This window comes from Trichosurus vulpecula, chromosome 6, assembly GCF_011100635.1.
Source record: "Trichosurus vulpecula isolate mTriVul1 chromosome 6, mTriVul1.pri, whole genome shotgun sequence".
Lineage (NCBI taxonomy): Eukaryota > Metazoa > Chordata > Mammalia > Diprotodontia > Phalangeridae > Trichosurus > Trichosurus vulpecula.
In genome coordinates, this window is record NC_050578.1 from 245,489,566 (window position 1) to 245,510,688 (window position 21,123).

The 21,123-nt window shown below is 50.3% G+C and overlaps 1 protein-coding gene across 1 annotated transcript in view; it reads right to left on the reverse strand.

The window, feature by feature from the left end:
• Positions 1 to 4,917: 4,917 nt before the first annotated feature.
• ABTB2 (ankyrin repeat and BTB domain containing 2) overlaps positions 4,918 to 21,123 on the reverse strand; it is a 192,909-nt gene continuing 176,703 nt past the window's right edge. Inside the window, exons 10-17 of the mRNA XM_036763219.1 lie at positions 18,510 to 18,739; positions 16,266 to 16,444; positions 15,779 to 15,884; positions 14,739 to 14,841; positions 13,982 to 14,072; positions 10,706 to 10,774; positions 9,768 to 9,881; positions 4,918 to 6,975 (exon numbers count right to left, since the gene is read on the reverse strand). Of these exons, the coding sequence (XP_036619114.1) occupies positions 6,778 to 6,975; positions 9,768 to 9,881; positions 10,706 to 10,774; positions 13,982 to 14,072; positions 14,739 to 14,841; positions 15,779 to 15,884; positions 16,266 to 16,444; positions 18,510 to 18,739 (1,090 nt within the window). The 3' untranslated portion in view covers positions 4,918 to 6,777. The remainder of the gene's footprint in view (positions 6,976 to 9,767; positions 9,882 to 10,705; positions 10,775 to 13,981; positions 14,073 to 14,738; positions 14,842 to 15,778; positions 15,885 to 16,265; positions 16,445 to 18,509; positions 18,740 to 21,123) is intronic.

Here is a 21,123-nt window from a genome sequence, read left to right on the forward strand (position 1 = left end):
CCTGCCCTCGGGGAGGCCTCTTCCCAAGGCAGGATGTAACGGAGCCTAACCAATGAGGGAAGGGACCAGGAGGGACCTTGGAAATCCGGCTGTTGAGCCAAGCCCGCTTAAATTTAACGAATGCCTTTCAGCCTCCTCCTGGTGTTGCTGAGCAAGTAGGCCATTTTCACCTGCATGGCCCCTGCCCTCCACAGGTGCTCATGGGGGAAAGACTAGGTTATGGGCTTGACTGAGATTCCCCCCCCACCTCCACCACAAGGTTCTCCAACCTCTACAGCTAGAGTCAAGCTGCAGCAAAGTCGGGGACCAGAATGGTGAGGGGGCAGGGAGAGGCCTGAGTTTGCAGGTGGAGACAGGGGTTTAAATCTCAGTTCTTCCCCTTACCTTCCTGGGGACACCTAGAACTTTAAGATCTTTTCAGCTCTAGAACCACGAGCTTCTGTGCTATTGCTGGGGGTCTTAGAACAGGAGAGAACTGCACAAACCATCCAAACAACCCTGCTCATGTAACAGAGGGCCAGCACAGTTAAACCACTTCCTCAAGGGCACACATGTAGTAAGTAGGTGACCTAGACAGATTTGAACCCGGGGCCTTTAGACTCCAAATGTAGTGCTCTTTTTACCAGCCCACGTTGCTCATTCCCTAATCCCCTCTAAGGTCTCAAACACCCTTGTGGGGGGGTAGGGGGGCTAGGTCTTCCCTCCAAGGGGGTCTAGCTGACACTGAAAAAAACAAATCCTGTATCAGGGAAAACAAACAGGGAGGGATAAGATCCTTGATAAACAGTTGTTTGATGGCTGACCAAAAGAAAAAGAAAAACAAATGCGGTGCATTGGAAGTACCCCAGGTCAGGCCAACAAGCAGTCATTAAGCTGTCTCCCAGTGTGCCAGGCCTGTGCCAAGTGCTGAGGTTACAAATAAAGGCTCTCGAGGAGTCTGATGGGGAGGAAACATGCAAATAACTATGTACAAACAAGCTATGGATGGAATAAATAGGAAATGATCATTAACAGTGGGATTGTAGAAGGTGGGGTTTTAGTTAGGCCTTGAAGGTCAGTGATGGGAGTGGAGGGGGGGGCCGGGGCGAGGAGGAGAGCAGTCCAGGCATGGGGGGAGGGGAAAGACAAGCAGCCACAATCCTTGGGAGCCAACAGGTCTCGAGCAAGGAACAGCCAGGAGGGCAGTGTTCCCAGATCCCAGAGAACATGGGAGGGGGAGAATGGGAGAGAATAAGGTGTAAGCAGAATGGAAATGTAGGAAGGGACCAGGCTCTGAAAAGGTTCATTGAATAGGAGGGGTGACTTTGTTGGACTTAGGAAGATTAGTTTGACAGCTGAGTGAAGGTTGGCCTGGAGTCCATACCAGCTAGGGTCTCTAGACCCCAAGGACAACCCTCCCTTTCTCCTTCTCACCCCCAACAAACACTCCTCAGTTCCTCTAAGTAAGAATGAAGATTTATTTCAACAAATAAACTCAATGAACATCGGTTACTAAACATCTCCTGTGTGTAAGAAGACCGGAGTGAGGAGTGGTTAAGAAGTGAACCCCAATAAGTAGATGATACGAATGTGATGGGCTCAAAGGAGAGGTGTAGACAAATCTGGAGGAAATTTGGAGAGGTTGGGGGGTCTCTTGTACAAGCCAGTGTGCCATATGGAGCCCTGTGTCTGTGCGGTATGCTTGTTTCCATTTGGGGCCAGTAACTTCGTTGGCGTTCACAATGCTTCCCTTTTTAAAAGAATGGACTCTCTTGCCTTTGGCTCTGGACCCCATTATCTAGGACATAACAAGTTCTTGTTTATTGACTATTGATTGTAGGGAACTTATGGTGTGAAAGTTCCTTCCCCAAATGTGGCTTAGTGACTTATTGGTAACTATACTTTTAGAGAGTTTCCTGGATATTCCCGCTGCACCCCCCCCCGCCCCCCGCTGCCTCACCCCGGTTTCGAAGCTAGTATGTGAACTCGGGTCTTCCTGAATGCCAAGGCTGGCCACCCAGTAGGAGGTTAAGTCAATCTACTGCCCCTAGCCGAGACCTGGCTCTATAGAAGTCTGATGGAAGAAAGGGTTTTCTGGATCTGCCGAGCATCTTTCTGGCCCCCAGAGGGCGACATAATCTCACGTTGGAAGGCTCCATACTTCTCTTCCCCAGCCTGATCCTAGACCCAAGACCTGGTTCAAGCTCTGGCAAAAAGAGGCCATTGGTTGGAGTAGACGGGAGGTGGGAGGGGGAGAAGGCAGGGAGGAAAAAAATCGCATCCTCTGTTGAAGGGCCTCCAGCCTCACTCCAGTGGCAGGTCCAGGCCCCCCTGGCCACTTCTAGAACACTCCCTGATAGCCCCATGGTCAAGCCCTTTGACATTGTGACCTCGGTCTGCCATGTCTCAGGCAGGAAGCATTTTCATTGACCATCTTTGACCCAGACTTTAATTAGTTTATGAAAAACCAGCCTGGGGAGAGGCTCACACCTGAGTCACCTGCCCCAGCTTCCTCCATCTTTATCTCTGGAAACCCAAGCTGAGGGGGAGCAGAGCCAGGCCAGGCTGGCTCAGTCCATCAGATAAGCAAGCAGCTGCTTGGAGGCTGCCTTTGGCAGAAGCTCATCTGTGAAGCTTTAGAAGACGGGCTGGCCCAGAGTGACCACAGAGTCACAATGGGAGGAGGTCTGGATTTACGGTCAGGATCTAGGTTCAAATCTTCGCTCTGCTATTTGCTACCTGAGTGGGTCTCATCTGTAAAATGGAAACAGATAGTGGGTAGAGAACAGATACTAATAATAATAGCGGACATTTTTATTGTAGCTTGAGGTTTACAAAGTGCTTACGATAACCCGGTGCGCCATCGTTATTCTCATTTCAAAATGAAGGTACAGAAGACCCGAGAAGTTTTAACAGCACAGCTAGGAAGCGTTGGGAGTGGGATTTGAATCCGAAGCTCCCGGGCTTCAGGCCCATCATTCTATCCACAATCTGGTCCTCATTCTCTCCTGGTCCTGACCCCAGATATCCCACCCCCGGATGGTAGGAGGAATCAGTGGAGGAGAAGAAGCCTCAGAGCTGTTCAGAGTGGAGGAGTGTCAGTGACCTATGCTGGCTTACATACACTAAACACCGGCCTAAGAATAAAGAAAGAACCCCCCCCCAAAAAAAGCATATGTCTGAGGCCCAGGGTATGAGAATTTCGAGGAGAACTCCATCCTCAGTAGGTGTAGCAATGTCCCCGGCCTCATCCCTTCAGAACACCTTCCCCATCTCCTCCTGAGGAAAGAATGTTGAACTAGGAGTCTTACTATGTGACCTTGGGCAAGTCACCCTCCCTGGGCCTTGTCTGTTAAACGGGCTGGATAACCCCTGCAGTTTCTTCCAGCTGTAGATACCATGATGCTAGAACTTGGGGTTTGCGCAGAAAATAATCCTAATAGGGTTGGAGGGACCTTATAGATGAGGGTAAGAGCTGCCACACATATTATATTAGCATCATGAGACCTCCTCCCATTGTGACTCTGTGGTCACTCTTGGCCAGACTGTCCTCCATGTATTATAATTAATACATAATTTATATAATATAGAAAGATAAAATTATAATTTATATATGAAAATATATAATAATGTATATTCAATAAGCATTAAATAAGAACTGTCAGGCCCTGAGCTAGGAAACAAAATGTTAAACAGTGTCTGGCCTCAAGGTGCTCACCTTCTGTGGCTGGGGGCAAGGGGACAGCTAGCGCTTAAGGCTTACAAGGCGCTTTTCTCCTGTGACTTAACAGAAGTCCAGGTGTGAGGTAGGTGGTAAGAATATTATGATGCTCATTTTACAGGTAGGGAAGACTAAGGTCACCTAGATGAAGCGATTCCCCGGTAGTTAGTTTGGTGGCAGAGCAGAGATCTCGTTTCTGGTTGTGTGTTCTAGGCCTCTACACGCCCATTGCTTCCTTTCCAACCTCTTCTGAGAGCCGGGTCATCCCAAGGGGCTTTTTCTTCCTCTCTCTCTTTTGTAGGGGGAGGAGAGCACAGAGGCCAAGGAGGACAAAAGCCAGGATTTGTTCTGTAAAATTTGCATTCAGTCAAAAGACCTCGTGTGGCCTCCAGACCGCAGGTTCCCCACCCCTTATCTTTTTCTTTTAAAGGTGGTAATTATACCTGCCGAGAGGTAGTCTGGAGTCAAGAAGTCCTGCATTCAAATCTGGCTCCTGCTGCATCCCGGCTGACTCAGGGGCCCCAGGCGCCTCAGAGTTTAAGTTAACGAAGCAGGTACTGATCTCCTGGGGCTCCCAACACCCATTAAACTACAGGTCAGGGAGAAAACAAAACAAAACAAAAAACAAACCTGTAATCCCTCCCCACCTTACTGAGATGTTCTGAGGTTGATAAAACCCTCCCTCTGGCTTATAAAGTGCTTTGCACACCCAGGCCCAAACCTAATATAATCGTCAGCTGTAATTATTTGTGATGAGGGCACCGTCTGCCCCTGATAAGACTGTGGGATTCCCCTGTTTTCACCAATGGGGAAACAGCAGTTTGACCCAGATCACTGAGGTCACTGGAGCACCAGAGCCTGGGACTTCGAGAGGAACAGGACTCCAGTGATCATTTAGCCCAAACTCCTCATTTTACTGGGGTGCAGGGGAGGGAAGCAAGTCACACAAGATCATGTTGTTAGCAGCAAGAGCTAGGACTGGAACCTGGGCCATGTCCTTCCAAACCTAGGGCTTTTTCCGGTGGCTCTTAGTGGCCTGCAAGGCTGGCTTTTACCCACAAGACATCCTGTGTTCTCCTGGCCCCAAACACCAAGGCCTGCTTTGTCCCTATACCAAGTAAAGGTTTAAATGAGGGCCAACCTCGCCCCCTCCACACACACACACACACACACACACACACACACACACACACACCTCCTCAGACCAAACTCAGTGATTCATTGTTAACAAGTGTTTATTGTTAATAAAACCCTGATACATTTACAATAAATGACAACATGAATTAATGTACAGTTAACATATACAATATTACAGCAATAAAATAATGCCTATACCTTTGTACATCTTGCCGAAGCAGCTATTTGAAAATTATTTTCCAGTATTTCAAGCCATTCAGGGCTTTTTCCCAGGCTGCCCCAGAAACAAGGACACTCCCTCCCAAAAAGCCCATGCATGGCTTTGGGTGAATAAATAAATTCTGTTAGAGCTCTAAGACAGTACAGGCTGGCCACTCACAGAAAAGAGTTGCCCGTGGACTGTCCCTTCTGTGTTCTGACCCACACGTACAACCTTCAAGTGGCTTGGCTTTCTCAGAATTTCGTGTCTAGGAGGCCAGTGAGCTGAGGGAGCCTGTGGTTTGGACTCCTGGACTAGGTGATAGACTACTGTAGACTCCCCCTGCCTTTCCTCATTCATTACCCAATGTGGTGGTAGTATTCCTTCCTGCCAATTGTATCTCTTGTGAATTGCCAAGAAACGTAGGGTCTTCTTCCTTCTCTTCCCCATTCCTAAGACAAGACAGGCTCATTCCAGCCTGAGCTCTCCAGACTGAGCTAGCAGAATGGTATTGGCCTAGGGTGGCCTGTCAATCAATGCTCTGCTTCAGCCTTGGTCTACACCTGAACTCTCTCACCTGGGCCCCTGAAGACCATGAAATCCAGAGAAGCAAGTGTAAGCCCCCTCGCTTTGTCATCTTATCACCTACCTTCCTCCACTTACTTTCCTTTCCCTTCAGACTAAAAGCCAGACATCCCCCTCCATTGTCTTGGGAAGGCAAATTTCTGAGAGTCACTGGCCCTGACTTGCAGGGGTCTATTCTGACCTACCCACTCAAAGTCCCAAACCAGAAGAAAGCTGGAAAGTGAACATCTGTATGGAGAATTCGGTCCTTTATGGAGCCCCCTCTCAAGGGCAGGTGTTAAGGAAAATGCCAGGGGACTGTGGGTGCCTCGCCTCTACAGCATTTAGGAGGAGGTCCTCCTTGGTTCCCTAGCTGTGATCCTGACACACACTATTCTGCTGAAAGCCACAATCAGCTGCCCCATCCCTTAATAGCCCTTGTCCTGACTTGAAGAGATGGAGGGCACTTGGGCGTGGCCTAAAGGAGAGTCCTCACTGGCCATAGCAGAGCATGGTTAAGGGCGGGTCCAGAGTCACATTAAACTGTCCACATTTGGCAATCACCCTTCAGAGCTGGAGCTACCTAAAAAAGGGGTGGGGGTTGAATGTAAGTACAAGGGTGGCAGCACATGGCTTTTTGGTGCTAACATAGTGGGAGGAGGGAATGAAGACCCTGCCTTTGGTGGCATAAAAGCATAGATTTAGCTCCTTTGAGCATCAACCCTTTCAGCTGAGTGGTCTACAAGTCCCCCTTCAGGACAAGCCTGAGTCAGGGGTAGGCTGAGATGGGCAGAGAATTAGAGATATATACACCACCCCTGCCATGGAGAGACAGAACTTCTCTGGGGCATTTGGATTCCCACGGATAATGTGGGCTGGTGCCCACAGGGTTGGTGCCATCCTTTGCCACAACCCTCTCCTTCTCCATAGAGTCTTCTCCGTGTTCAGGACACTGTGCCCCTCAGGACAGATCCCTAGCTGACCTTCCCCACAATAAAAAGGTGGGTCAGTTGCTATTGGTGTGTCCTAGCATGAGTGTGTAGAAGCCAAGCTGTTTCCCTTCCCACTGTGGGAAGGTTGGCCAGGCTGGTGGTCAGTGGGTGGCCTTGGGATGCTGGAGATCTGCCAGGAAGTAGCTGTCCCGAGGGAGGCCGGACAGGGGGCTGGCTATGCCTCCTCACACCCGGGAGGTGATGTATACTGAGTGCACGCGTTCGGCCAGTGTGTTCTGAAGGTCTTGTAAAGGGTCCAATCCTTGTACTTTGCTGCTGCGGCCGTAGATGAGCTGCCGGAAGGAGTCCTGCTCCATCAAGGCCTTCATGTGCTTCAGGAAGAAGCCTTCACAGAACAAGGCCAGCTCTGGAGCATTGTGGATCTGAAGGGGAAAGAATCACCATGGGGTGAGGCTGGGCAGGGTTGGGGTGGGGGATAATGAAGGCCAGGGCAGTGGAGGAAATGAGGCCTAAAAACCCAGCCCTGACACACCCTAACTGCATGACCTCAGAGTAGTCATTTAAATGAGCTAAGCTGCCCTATTTCATCGTCTTGTCTAAAGAGGAGCGACTGTACAGCTTGGGTGCCACCTAGTTTAGGAGGCCCTTCCCGGCCATTAGCACTGGTCCTCTTGAAGCAATTTTGTATCTGCTTAGAAGTGTGTATGTTGTCCTCTTCCTGGAGAAAGTAAGCTCCTTGAGGGCAGGGTCATGTTTCTGTTTTTGCAGCCTTAGAACCCAGCTAACTTATTCGTTAGGACATGTCAAAGTTGGGTTTTTGGCCCACATTCTTCCTGGCCCAGCTCAAATCTCAGTTTGGAGGAGCCTGGTAACCTAGGACCTGTCTTTCCTACTCACTGGGGACAGTTAGATGATGCAGTGGATAAAGCGCCGGGCTTGGAATCTGGAAGACTCATCTTCCAGAGTTCAAATCTAGCTTCAGACACTTACTGGCTGTGTGACCCTGGGCAAGTCACTTCACCCTCTTTGCCTCAGTTTCCTCATCTATACAATGAGCTGGAGAAGATACTCTAGCATCTTTGCCAAGAAAACCCCAAATGGGGTCACAAAGAGTCAGATATGACTGGAAAAACAACCAAACACCACCAATGGTCCTCTAACCTGACACTGCCTTGAACGCTTAGAGTTTGGGCTAATCTTGTCTCTACAGCTAGGGTGGAAACTCCTTGGGGGCAGGTGCCATAATTCACTCTATCCTGTATCCCCTTCAGCAACGGGCACCTAGCGTGCACTCAATGTATGGCGGATGAATGGAGCCCGGACAAAGTGATCTCTCTGCCTCTTCCTCTCCCCCCACCCCACTTTGTCTATCTACCTATCGCTGTCTCTCTTCCTACCTGTCTATCCATCTATCTATCTCTGTCCATCTATCTATCTATTTATATCTGTCTGTGTGTCCATCCATCTATCTATATCTGTCTGTGTATCCATCCATCCATCTATCTATTTCTGTCTATCCATCTATCCATCTATCTATATCTGTCTGTCTGTCTGTCTATCCATCTATCTAACCTTCAGGCACTAGCTGTGTGACCTTAGGCAAGCCACTTAAACTCTGTTTGCCTCAGTTTCCTCAGCTGTAAAATGGAGATGATGAAGCACTTCCTTCCTGGGGTTATTGTGAAGATCATCACATGAGATAAGATTTGTGAAGAGCTTAGCTCAGTGACTGGCACGTAGGAAGGCTAGGTGAATGTTAGCTCTTATTATGCCTGTTATTATTATCTGATCTCATTTGTTCATTTCTCATCTCTTCAGTTCTGGGGCCAAGCAGGATCAGTCCCTGCCTTCTTTCCCTGAAGGCCCTCCACCCCACCCTCCTGAGGTTTCTCTTCTCCAGGTGAGCTGGCCCCAGTTGCTTGAACTCTCCCTGGAAGGGCGACGCTTCCCGGCCCCTCGACGTCCTGTCTCCCTCCTTTGGCTGCCCTTCCTGAACTGCAATGCCTAGCCCTGCCCTCGATGCTCCAGACAGGGTCTGACCTCGGCAGAGCCCGTGGCGCCCCAGCCCCTCTCCTCTCAGACTGTGCCTCTCCTGCTCGCTCGGTGTGAAGGCAGAGAAGCTCCCAGGCTGCTGAGATCCCCGGCTGTGCTCCAGAACAGACCTGGCCTTCTCCTCCCCTTAGATTCTCATGTCTCCCTGCCTTGCCAGCAATCTTCTGGCCCCCTCTCTATTGCTTCCCTAGAGCAGGGCCGGGCCTACGGCTTGGTGCCCATCCTTCTCTGGCACTGCCCTCCTCTGGGCCCTCTGCTGAGGGGTGCTTGGACACACACACACACAAGGCAGGAATCACTGTCCATCTCCTATTGCCCTAGAGACTCCACTTACTTCCCTGTTCTTCTTCTTCTTCATCATCATCCTCACATTTCTAGGGTGCTTTAAGGTTTGCAAGGCGCACTGGCTTTCACAATAACCCACTGAGGCAGGTCATTAATGATAATAATTATAATAGCTAGCTTTAAGGTTTGCAAAGTATTCTGTAAATATCTCATTTGATCATGATAGCGACTCCAGGAGGCAGGTGCTATTACTGTCCCCTTTTTACAGGTTTGGACACTGAGGCAGGCAGAGGTGAAGTGACTTTCCCAGAATCACACAGCTAGTTGGTATCTGAGGTAGAATTTGAACTCGGGTCTTTCTGACTTTACCCCTTGCCAGACCAGTACGGTAGATTTTCATGAAAAGAGAAGGAAGGGCAGATCCTGGAAGATTTCTGAGAACGAGTTGCTATATTCCATTGCTCAGCCTGCCAGGTTTCTAAGGTCCCAGCATTGAAAAGAGCTGCCTGCCCCTCAGTCTGATGTATGAGGAAAAAACAGGAGAGAGGGAGGTCCTAGGGTCCACACTGATGCCTCGGGAGAAGGGAGGAGTCACAGTGGGAGATGGCAAAGCGTGATGTTTTGGCCCATAGACAAGCAAGGGACCACCACCTTGTGAGTGAGGGTACCAGGGATGAGAGGTAACTCAGGTGGCAATGAGGAGGTGGGAGCCCCCCTCACTCCAACCCTCCCTTCACTTGCAAATGCAATCCAAAATGGTGGCTCTGTTTTCTTCGTGTTCATGGAGCCAGTTGGGTGGGCCTCATGCTGGTCTGGCTTGCTTGCCATATTTGGGGGCAGGGGATGGTGTTGGGAAGTATGGTGCTTTCTCTTGTACCTTGGCATACTTGTAGATGTTAACAGAGCTCTCCATGCTGATGGTCTGTGAGCACATAATCTCACAGTGTCTCTGAAGGGCATCCAGCTGGAACAGGCTGGCGGCAGACAGCAGCTATGGGGGCAAAGATGTACACATCAGTCTTCAGGGCATCGCCACGCAGGACAATCTTGGTCTCCCTCTTTTCTAGAGCACCCTAGAGATGGCACTCAAGTGGAAGGAGGCCAGCATCGACCTCCATCTCTGGGAACCATCTTTCTCATCAGCTCTGCCTCCCCTAGAGGTCTGTGGTGCCCTTGGGATTGGGGCACTCTGGCATGGATCAATGGTGATGGCTGGGGTTTCCTGTCCTGGAAGACCTCCCAGAATAAAACTCATGCTCAGGTGTCAGAGTGGCCTCGGGGTAGGAAGGAAGGAAGGAATCGGGGCCTGAGATCAGATGACTTCTTGGGGGGAGCCAGGGAGGGAGGAGCCTACACCTTTTGACCCTATAGCATTACCAGCTCAAAGGGAAACCAAGACGCTCTGAGATCTGCTCTGTGGTGGTCACAACTAACTCCCTCAGAATCCCGTTCTCTTTTGGTTGATGTTTCTAACACAACAAGAAGGTGGGTTTCTTTCCTGTCCTCCCCCCTCCACCTCTAAGACCTCAGCCGTGGGGCATCTCCTGAAGGCTTGAGGCTCTACTGCCCTAGGCACACACCTCCTCCCACCCCCAAGGTGCATTTCTGGGACAATCTATTAAAACAGGCAATGGGAATTCCCAAAGAGCTGCCCCTGAAGAACAGGAAAACCCAGCCCTAATGGTGATATGTCATTCCCTGGAGAAGGCAGGGTAGAACAGGCCCCACGCTCAGGGGAACCAGTAGGTGGGAACAAATTGCCTCTTCCCCACCAACACCAGTGGGACAGTGGCATGGTGCCAGCATGAGGCTCACCTCGAGGATGTCAGCGGTGGGGATTTCCATGGACTCTGTTCCTCCATAGTAGAGATACTGCATCATCAGCTGAAACAGATGGATGTGCAACGTGAAGGCCAGTCCAACCCATGAGCAGCTTTGTGGAGCAGTGAAGGTGACTGGGAAGGGAGCTAGATTTGGTGTCCACACAGGGATTATCCTTGGGTCATGGATCAAGAGCCACAAGGGACCTTCGACATCATCTAGTCCAACCCTTTCTTTTTACAAACGAGGAAACTGAGACTCAGAGAATTGTGTTGATTTGATCAAGGTCACATAGGTGGAAGAGATAGGATTCAAACTTAGGCTGAGTCCAAATATAGCAATCTTTCTCTTATTTAAAAAAACAAAACAAAACAAAACCTCACATATTGACAAAACTGTCAATTCCCTTCTGAAAATCCTTCTGACTTTTTTGGTGTATTTTTAAAAAAAGTTTCATTGATGCTCTTTTCTACCAGCAGACTTTCTAGATGCCTGGGTTCAAATTCCAGGCTGGTTACTTGAGCAAATGACTTAACCTCTCTGGGGTTTAGTTCCGTCACCTATCAAATAAGGAGGGTGGTTGAGGGCGTCCTCCCAGACCCCATGAAGCATGAAGCCTTGTGATCCTTGCACCGTGGCCGGACACACAAGCTGTAGGAAGCACAGACTGGCTTTTGCTCTCTGGCTCCCAGGACAGGATGCTTCCCCTCCTGCCCTTCTGCTTTATGGGGGATTCCTCCCTAGGTCTCACAGATTAAAAGTACAGTCCGGAGAAAACCAGACCAAAACTTTAAGGCTTTTGAAGAAAATGGTGTAATGGAAAGTGGAATTGGATTTGGAGTTAGGAGCCCTGAATTTGAACCTTCCTCCTGATGTGATCTTGGGCACCTCCCACTCTGGGCTTCATCTGTAGGATGAAGGGGTTGGGCCAGATAACCTTCAAAGTTCCTTCTGGATTGAGATCTGATCCTATAAAAATCATTTGGGTCCCAGGTTTGTCCTTTCCTGACCTAGAGTCCAAATATCCTGGTCCAAGTGGAGAGAGAGGCCTCTGAAATTCAGGAGGTGGGAGCCTCTCTGGCCTTTCTCCTGTCACCCCCCCAGGTCTCAGGCTCTGGTCCTAGAGGCCTAGCCAGCTGATGAAGCCTGGGGCCCACAGTCACACCCCATTCCTCCAACTGGGCTGGAAGACACCCAGGCCTCCAGAGACATGCTCATGCTGGTTTTAGCTCCCTGGAAGGAGAAGCTAGGGAGGAGGGGTGGGAAGGGATGGGCTCAAGACCAAATTTGGCCTCATGGCCGGGGATAAACCTGGCAGGGAGAGAGAAGCCTTTCCAAGTGGCAGAAGTTCAAACACTGGGGAGAACAGGAGTTCAGGGGAGGGGGAGGGGGGTTCACATCCCCAGTGGGTGGCTTTCTGGGGTTCCTTGTCAGAATAGCAATTCAGGGAGGGGGTGGGGGTTGTTCTCCACTGTGGAGGCTGGGGCCCAGTTCACAGAGAACTGCTCTCAGTCAGAAAGAAGGAAAAAAAATATCCCTCCTGCTCCACTAAGGAAATAGACCCAGCAACAGGCTGGCAACTAGCTTGAGTGGGTAAACAGTGAGCCTGGGCTGGGCTTCTTTCTATTAAGGTTGTGCCTTTGGGACTGTCAGAGGCACCAGTGGGTCTAGAGGAGGAGAAATCCAGCCACCTGGGGGAAGGGAGGCTGGAAGGGCTGCCATGGGGCACTGCCCAGCTGGGTTTTCTAGGCTTCCCCCAATAGGCTGGCTCCAGGAAAGTCGAGGTAGAAAAGGTTCCTCCCTCTACAAATCTAAACACGGGATCCTATTTCTACCAACCTCCAGTTTCCTGTCCAGATGAGCCTCTCACCAACCCCCTCCTTCCCCAAACAGGGGGAGAGGGATGGATGGATGGAAAAGGGAAGAGGGACAACAAAGGGTGGATGGAGGCACAAAGAGTGGGGGAGGGGAAGGCCAGATGAGCTGGGCTTTGACCAGCAGGGGCCCTTCTGTCAGGGGCAGGACTGAGTCACGTGGTCTGTTGTCGGGCTGGGATTCCACAGACTGGGACATCCCTGGGGAGCCTGGGCCACAGGTTAGCCTCAGGGCAGCCCCTCGGCAAAGGGGGCCAGTGGGGCCAGGGTGGGGGAAACGAGCTACCCCTCTCCTTGATGACTTAGAAGTCAGGACCAGAAACCCGGATGGGGCCCCGCTACATGCTCCCCTGTCCCCTATTTCTAATGAATGAATCTCCCTGAGCTCACATGAGAATGGGAAAGTCAACAGAAAGCAAACCAGAGTCTTTCAGAGTGAGACTAGGCTCGTGAATGAATGCCGGGTCCCTGGCTCTGACCATTGGCATTTGTGCTGGAGGCTGCGTGAACTTTGAGCAGGGGAGACCTGACCGAAGTGGGACAAAGGGCCCTGTTAGGGGTGGCTGCGTGGCAATCGGGGCACCACCTAGAAGCTAGCATTCTCCTTGGTGCCCGAATTCACTCCCTGCTTGCTTGTGGAAAAAGACCTTGGACAAGGCTGTTTCAACCTCTGGCCTTGGCTGAGCCCAGGCCCTGGCCTCCATCTGTCCCCCATTGGAGTCAGTGTAGAAAAGTAGAGTCCTGCCACTCCTCCCCCACGACTGCAAGGAACCCCAATAAAAATGCTGTCGGATTATGCTGGGGATGTCATAAAGGGACACCATATTTAGCGGAGAGCCTGACCTAGTGTGAAAAACACTCCTCCTGAGTCTGACACTTTACTGGTATATGAGCCTGGCCGAGTCACTTCTACCCTTCTATTCAGTTTTTCTCATCTGTAAAATGTGGACAGCAATCCTGAGATGACCTACATCATGGGGACACGGGGAGGAAAAGTACTTTGTACCAAAGTATTATGGAAATGTAAGTTGCATGACCTTGGGCGTTAAATCAGGTAAGCTCTCTGTGCTTCAGGTTCTTTATCTCTGAATGAGGAGAGGGGACTGGATGATCCTCTCAGGTCTCTCTCAGCTCTAGAACTAGGATTCCAAGTCACTTCATGTCCTGGGGCTTCCCTTTCCTCATCTGTAACTGTCCCAGCTCTAGATCCAAGAACTATGAGCTAAATTAAAGCGACTTCTTGAAGGCCATGAGGATAATTAAGAAGCCAAGGGCACTCGGACTTGGGTCGATATTCTGTGCCCTAGGAAAATGCCCTCTTGCTCCTGGACAGGTGAGCAGCCTGCATGGGGGTCAGCAGCATCATTTCCCTCAGAGAGCGCAGTCTTGAGCCCACCTGGAAGATGTTATACTTCATGTCGCTGATCTCGATGGTCTTACTGCTGTTGCCATCTTGCTCTGACTTGTTGGTCATCAGGGTCTTGAACCTGGGGCAGATGAGACAAAACCTGGTTTCCGGAGCCCTCCTGGCATGGCCCTTTTCTTACTTACCGAGGTCCTGATGGCTTCTCAGCTCACTTTCCCGCCCCCTCGGGCCAGACCCCTCTTAATCATTTCAGAAAAATCTTCCAAATGAATCCCCACGGTGGCAGTGTTAACCCTCTGCTCTACATCAGGAGGCCAGAGCCAGCCCTTTGCGTGGAGCAGCCTGGGCTCCCTTGGACGGAAGGGCAGCGTCCCCATTCCCAAAGATTACTGTTTTCTAATCACAAAAGCACCAACAGGAGGCAAGAGCCTCCCTCCTGCAGGGGACTCTCCCCAAGGGGGTCTAAGTATTGAAAGGATTTCGGTTTCTTCCTAGATCTAAGAAGTCAGGACATTTTCCTTTGGAGTAAGGTATCAGGGGGGAGGTGGGGGAGGTGGCCCAGGCTAGACTCTTTTTAAATTCGATTTTATTTTCAGTTCCAAATGGCCAGAACTATTTCACTCTTACTAGTCCTCTGCCCAGTTCCTGGGACTTTCTTCATCAGGTTTTGACAAATGAGATTTAGCAAAGAGTCTAACATGTAGTGATTTTTCATTTATTTGTTCACTCATTCATATTTCTAACTCATCTAATTCATTAGGCAGGAGTCACCAAATGTTGCCCTCACCTGTTGGAAGCAGTCACCAGCAGGACTTTGTGTGCGTAAAACAGCTTCCCTTCCACCAGAAAGGTCACGTCTGACATCTCTTTGTTATTCAGAAAATGAGGATCTGAGGGAGAAAAGGCAGAGGGAGAAGAAAGGCTCAGAATTAGCAGAACTGGCTTGGGCTTGCCATCCTAGGAGGTGAGAAGCAGGAGGCAGGGTGATGCTGTGGGAAGAGCTCTGCTCTGCTCCTTCCTGCCTGGGTGACCTTGGACGAGTCTCTTGACTCCTCTGGGCCTCGGTTTCCTCATCTGAAAAATGAGGGTGCTGCAGTCGACGACCTCTATGGCCCCTTCAAGCTAATCTCATGAATGGGACGGAACAGCCGTGGGGGTGGCATTGAACTCTAGCAACTTCTGGAGATGCACCAATGGCATAATGAAGACTTGGCCCTTGGGCAGTAGTGTCAAGCTATACCTCAGTTTCCTCGTCTGTAAAATGAAGGGGTTGGGCTGGATGGCTCCTGAGGTCCCTTTTAGCCCTAAATCTCCGGTGCTAACATCCCCGTGACAACCCTGCGAGGCAGGTGTTACCATCACCCCCATTTTATAGACTTCCTATGACGCCATGTTGCCCTGTATTTCTTGAGCACTGGTTCCATGAATTTGGGAGTGGGTAGAGGTAGAAATTTTCAAGTTTCGGTGGCTGCAGAAGACTTCTGAGAGTCTTTTGAGAGCAAGGAGGTCAGATCAGTCAGTACTTAGAGAAATTAGGTTATTCACTGGAAGGTCAAATACCGAAGCTGGAGCTTTGGCCACATGAGAAGACAGGGCTCATTGGGAAAGACTGGAAACAAAGGAGAAGGGGACGGCAGAGGAGGAGGTGGGTAGACGACAAGTGTCACTGAAAGAACAGGCATGAACTTGGACAGACTGCAGAGGCGGAAAGAAGAAAAAGGAGAAGGGGAGAGAGAGACAGAGAGAGAGAGAGAGAGAGAGAGAGAGAGAGGACACAGGGGCAAGAGGAGGGGAGTCAGGGAAGGAGGCCGGGGGGAGCTGGGTTACCTAGCCGAGCTGGCAGGGTCTTCCTGATCTCCGGGATGCTGGGGATGGGGCTGCTACCATAGCAGTGTGTGAAGACGCTGGCCAGCTGCTGGGTGATGGAGTCATTCTGCATTGGGGGGGAGGCACAGACAGGCCTGGGTTAGGCTCCCCCACCGTGTTGCAGCTGCAGATGTGCTGAGGAGGCCAGGAGGAGGGCCGGCCTCGGCCACGGCCTTTTGTCTCTGCTCTTTTGGGCTTGGCGGGGAAGCTGGTCCCTCCAAAAGCTATTCCCCAAAGCGTTTCTTTTGGCTTCCAGCCCCAGCCCCAGTTCAGAGCAAGCATGCTGATGTCCCCCCTGCTTGTGGTGGCCGGGAGAGATGTGTTTTTCCCATATCGGAGAGGAGGGGTCTGAGGGTGTTAGTGGATGAATGCCATCAGCTGCCGGGTGGGGCCGGAGGAATAGGGAGCCTGGGTGGTCCCTGGGGGAAAGGGAGGGAGCACCACTCACTTTGCTGGTCTTCAGGATGTCAAACATGAGCTGGAGGCCCTCCGTCACCAGTTCCTCATTGTAGTCTTCCTCTTTGATGGTTCCAAACTCCTTCAACAGACTCTGGACCACAGAGTATCGAGACTGAGAGAAGGATGTCCTCAGAGACTCGATCCAGACATGGAGCTTCCAGGGAACACCTGTTGAGGGTGGGGGTGGGGAGAAGAGCCCAAGGACCCCTTAGAATGAGCAGCTGCCTCAGTCTCCTCATCTGTGATCATAGCTCCTATCACTCGGGGTTGTTGTGGGGCTAAAATGAGGTAATTTATGCAAAGAGATCTGCAAACCTTAAGTACTATATAAATACTAACTGTCAACATGATTATAGTCACTACTACCCTGGGCGCATCGCTTAACTTCTCAATGTTCCTGGCAATTCCCCAAGACTCTCGATTAGAGATGAACTGCCCATCTGCATTAGTGGACACACTTTCTACACTTCTACAGACATGAAATCATAGGTCTGGGTCAAAAGATCTCCACACTCTTGTCTCTCCCCTTGGTAAGCCCTCCCAAGCCTTTGATTTATGAGAAGCCTTTTGGAGGGAGACCTCAGAGCTCATCTAATTCAGCACCCCCACTTTACAGATGGAGAAACTGAGGCCAGAGAGATCAAGTGACTTAGCTGGTGGCAGAGTCAGGCCATTCCCCCGGAGACTCTTTCCACCTCACCCCCACTGAATTCTGGCCATGTGCCTAAGCCTTCCCTCCCTGTGCTCCTCCCTGCAGCTTGCACCAACAATGGAGAGGTTTTTCCCTGCCTGAGCCCTGTGTGAGCTCTGTCCCATTAGAGCTCGGGGAAAGGCTTGCTCCGAGTTAGCCTGTAATGAAAGCTTTAATTCACTCTTATGGCCCTCTGCTGACAAGGCAGGAGGTCGAGCGGGCGGTTCCAAGTGAGAAGAATGGGAGCTTAGGGAAACCGGGCCCTGCACATCTACAGCTGGTCACGTGGGCAGGCCTGGGTCCTTTCAGGCTGCCTTCACACAGCAGGATGGGGGCCTCTGTGGAAACCCCGCATCCCATCCATGTCCCTGCAGACTCACTTGCTGGGGAGAGCTCATTCATTCTGATGCAAGGGGCCCAGGTGTTCTGGGCCACCTAAAAAACTGGTGGGGGCCTGAAGGACTCTTTGCTTTTCAGCCCCCCACCCCCATCTAAAAGCCTGCTCTTTGGCGTGAGCTCTGGAACTGTCACTGAGGGGCTTTCCTCCCTGGCCAGATTGCCAAGAATGTTTGTGAGCTTTGGATAGAACATAATTACTGTTTACGGGCTCCTGGGAGTATGTCAGAGCAAGCTCTGAGTAATGGAAGACTGCTCGGCAAAGTTCACGACTGAAAGCTAATGATACTTCTTGGCAATTAGAGAAAGATTGCATCTTGTTTTCCCCAATCATGTTGAAGTAGAGATTGGGGTGTTAGGGGTGTGAATGTGAACCACTGAGGTCCACCTGACTCCTTTAGGGTTCGTTTTATCTCCATCACTCCCATTTTATAGACAGGCAAACTGAGGCCAACCCAGTCAAACCGCTGACAACAGAGCTGGGCAAGATCTTCCCTGTGCTTCCTTCTGCCCCTCTGACTGGACTCATTCCTATGCATGTGGTCAGCGATCAAGGGAGATGGAACCATTAATCAGCAAATCAACACACATTTATTAGGCACCTGCTGTGTAATCAGGGGCTGGAGCAAGAGCTCCAATGAGGTTTATTACTGTTGGAAGACAGCAGCACGGCACGGGCTGTCATGGAGAGAGCTCGAGACATGCCATCAGATTGAGGACCTCGGCTCAGATATTACATGTGTTACTTGCTACCTTCTGGGCCTCAGTTTCCTGACGAATCAAAGGAGAAGGTTTGACTAGGTGACTGTAAGGTCTTTCCAGCTCCATGTCCTATGATGTTACCCCCTGATGATAACTGCCCAGAGCTCTCCCTGAGCACATTATTACATGAGCCTGGTCTCCACTTGACTGCAGAACAAGTTGCCTTCCCCATCATCACATCCATCACAGGCTCTGCACATAGTAGGTACACACAAGCACTAGCATTTCAACTGATTAAGTCAACCTCCTCTGTGCGCAGTGATGATTAGATTCAGAACTGGTCCCTTTCCCCTCCATGGAACTTCCATCTGCCTTTCCTGAAGCAGTCGGTGGACAGGAAGAAGGAGGTGAGGGGAGGAGGAGAAGTGGCCTTTGGGAACTCACCAAGCGTCCTCAGCTCCATGGTGATGTCCACATAGCCATGCTCAGCACTGTAGTACATGGCCTCCTGCAGTGCCTTCATTCTGGTCCTGCAGAGCCGGATCTGGCCCTCACTGCTACTACCTTGGCTGGAGGTGTCGCTCTCCTCCACACCCTCAGCCAAGATCTCCTCCAGTGAGAGGACGTCAGCCTTTGACTGCTGTGGCTGGGTCAGGAGCTTTCTCAGGACATTTCTGTAGGACAAGGATGGAGAAATGAGAGAACCCCATGGGTGCATGCATTAAAGTATTCACTTACTTATTTACCCATCTGTCCATATATCTATCCAACCATCCATCTACCCATCTGTCCATCTATCTATCCATCCATTCATCCATCCATCCACCCATCCGTCTATCCATCTATTTACCTACCCATCCGCCCATCCATCCATCCATCCATCCATTTGTTCATCATCTATCCATCCATCCACCCAACCATCCACCCATCTATCTATCCATTTACCTATTCATCCATCTGCTCATCTATTTACCTACCCACCCATCTATCTAACCATCCATCCATCCATCCATCCATCCATCCATCCATCCATCCATCCATCCTTCCATCCATCCATCCATCCATCCACCTGTCTGTCCATCTATCTACCCATTCATCCATTTATCCAGTCATCTATCTGCCCATCTGTCCATCCATCCATCCATCCATCCACCAAAACAAACATTAAGCACTGAGGATATAAAAAAAGGACAGCCCTTGTCCTCATGGAGCTTATACTCTATTGGAGGAATGTAACTCATAAACTGATGAGTAAAGACGTATGCAAATTATACAGGTAAATACAAGATATATGCAAACTATAAGAAAAGCAATGTGGTTTAATGTGTAGGAAGCTAGCCTTGGAGTCAAGAAAGCTTGGGTTCATGTTTTGCCTCTAACACATACTGGCTGTGTGACCCTGGACACAACCTCCCAGTTCTCTAAGCAAGTCTCTAAGATTGTAAGTTAACTGGCCTGCATTGGTAGAGAATTTCCTTATGAAATCACAGATCCACTCTCAATGTCCTATGCAAAAACAGTAATAGATAATTTGTGTGTGCATATGTGGCGGGGCACCAATGAATTGGGGGAATCCTTACCCCTAATCTCTGCCTATTGAAATCCTACCCAAAGTTTTAGGGCCAAGACAAATGTCAGCTCCTCCTCCTCCTCAATGACTCCTCCATCCACAAAGGATCTCTTCCTCTCCTGCACTCTGAGTGTTCCTCCAAGTATCACATTCTACCCTGGATTATAACTGTCTGTGGTCCTGTCTATCTCTGCTCCACTGGAAAGCTCCCCCAGGGGAGGGACTATGTATCTTGTTCATCCTCCTCTGTGACTTGTATGTGGTACAAAAGGCTGTGTGGTGTAGTGGGCAGGACAGTGGACTTGGAGTCAGGAGGACCTGGATTCAGATCACATCTCAGACACTTACTCATCATGTGATAATTAATCCTCATCCCTCTATTACAATGCTGGCCAGTTGAGGACAGGAATTTTCCTGTGTTTTCATCCTCGACAATCAGCACAGTGGTTAGCCAACAAAGGTGTAGTAAGTGCCTCTTCATTCACTGGTATACAAAGTGGGGGAGGAAGGGCTGGACTCACTGGCCCCCAGGATTCTTTCTACTGGAAACCTTTGATCTTCATTGGTATTTAAATGACCTTTTGTTGAATGAATGATTAATAACAGCTTGCATTTGGACTATCAATCGATGAATGTTTATTGAGGACAATCAAGGCATGCATACATGGCTTGTTGGACTCCGCCCAGCATTGGTCATAGTCTAAGGTCTCTGGAGAGAGCCAGAGTCCTACTCTAAGCAGGACTGGGGGACCTCTGAATGCCACATGGGTCTTTGAAGTACCAGCCTTAGACTTTCACTTACACCTTTCCCGCTAAAAAATGCAATGATTACGATTCTTTCATCATCTCTGAACTCCTATGCTACTCTATGTAGGGAGAAACCAAAGACCTTTCCAAGGCTGCCCTTTCTTCTGGTCATTCCTTTCTCCGACCCTACTCTAGTCACCTCATAGGGTCACAGAATTGAGAGTTGGGAGGGATCTTAGAGGTCAAATATTTCCCCTGTCGTAGAGATGGAGAAATTGAAGCCCACGGCAGGGAAATGATTCCTGAGGAGTACAGCTGCGACTTGAACCGGTGTCCTTTAGTGGCAAATTAAGTGCTCATTCCACTGCCCCACGCTGCTTCCTTGGCTCACCTCAGGACCCCTGGCTTTGGAAAGCGGAGTCATTTACATAAGGAAGCTGAAACAGAGGGGTAGCAGGGCCAGTGCTGGTGGCTGTGCCTGTAATTCCCAGCTAGGTGGAAGACATAAGGATTGGCCTCAAGAACCCAATCTGGGCAGCCCCTGACGACAGTCCCTCCATTTCCCTTTCTGTATCTCAGGGGCTGCTCTGGTGTGAGCATTGCATGGTCCCCTGAGAAGGGCCGAGCAGAGGCAGAGCTATTTCTCCAAGTGGCCACCAGTGGGAGCTCTCCCTACTCATATGGGACCCAGAGAGGTCCTGAGACGCTTTCTGAATGAATGTGTATTCTTGGGCGGATATA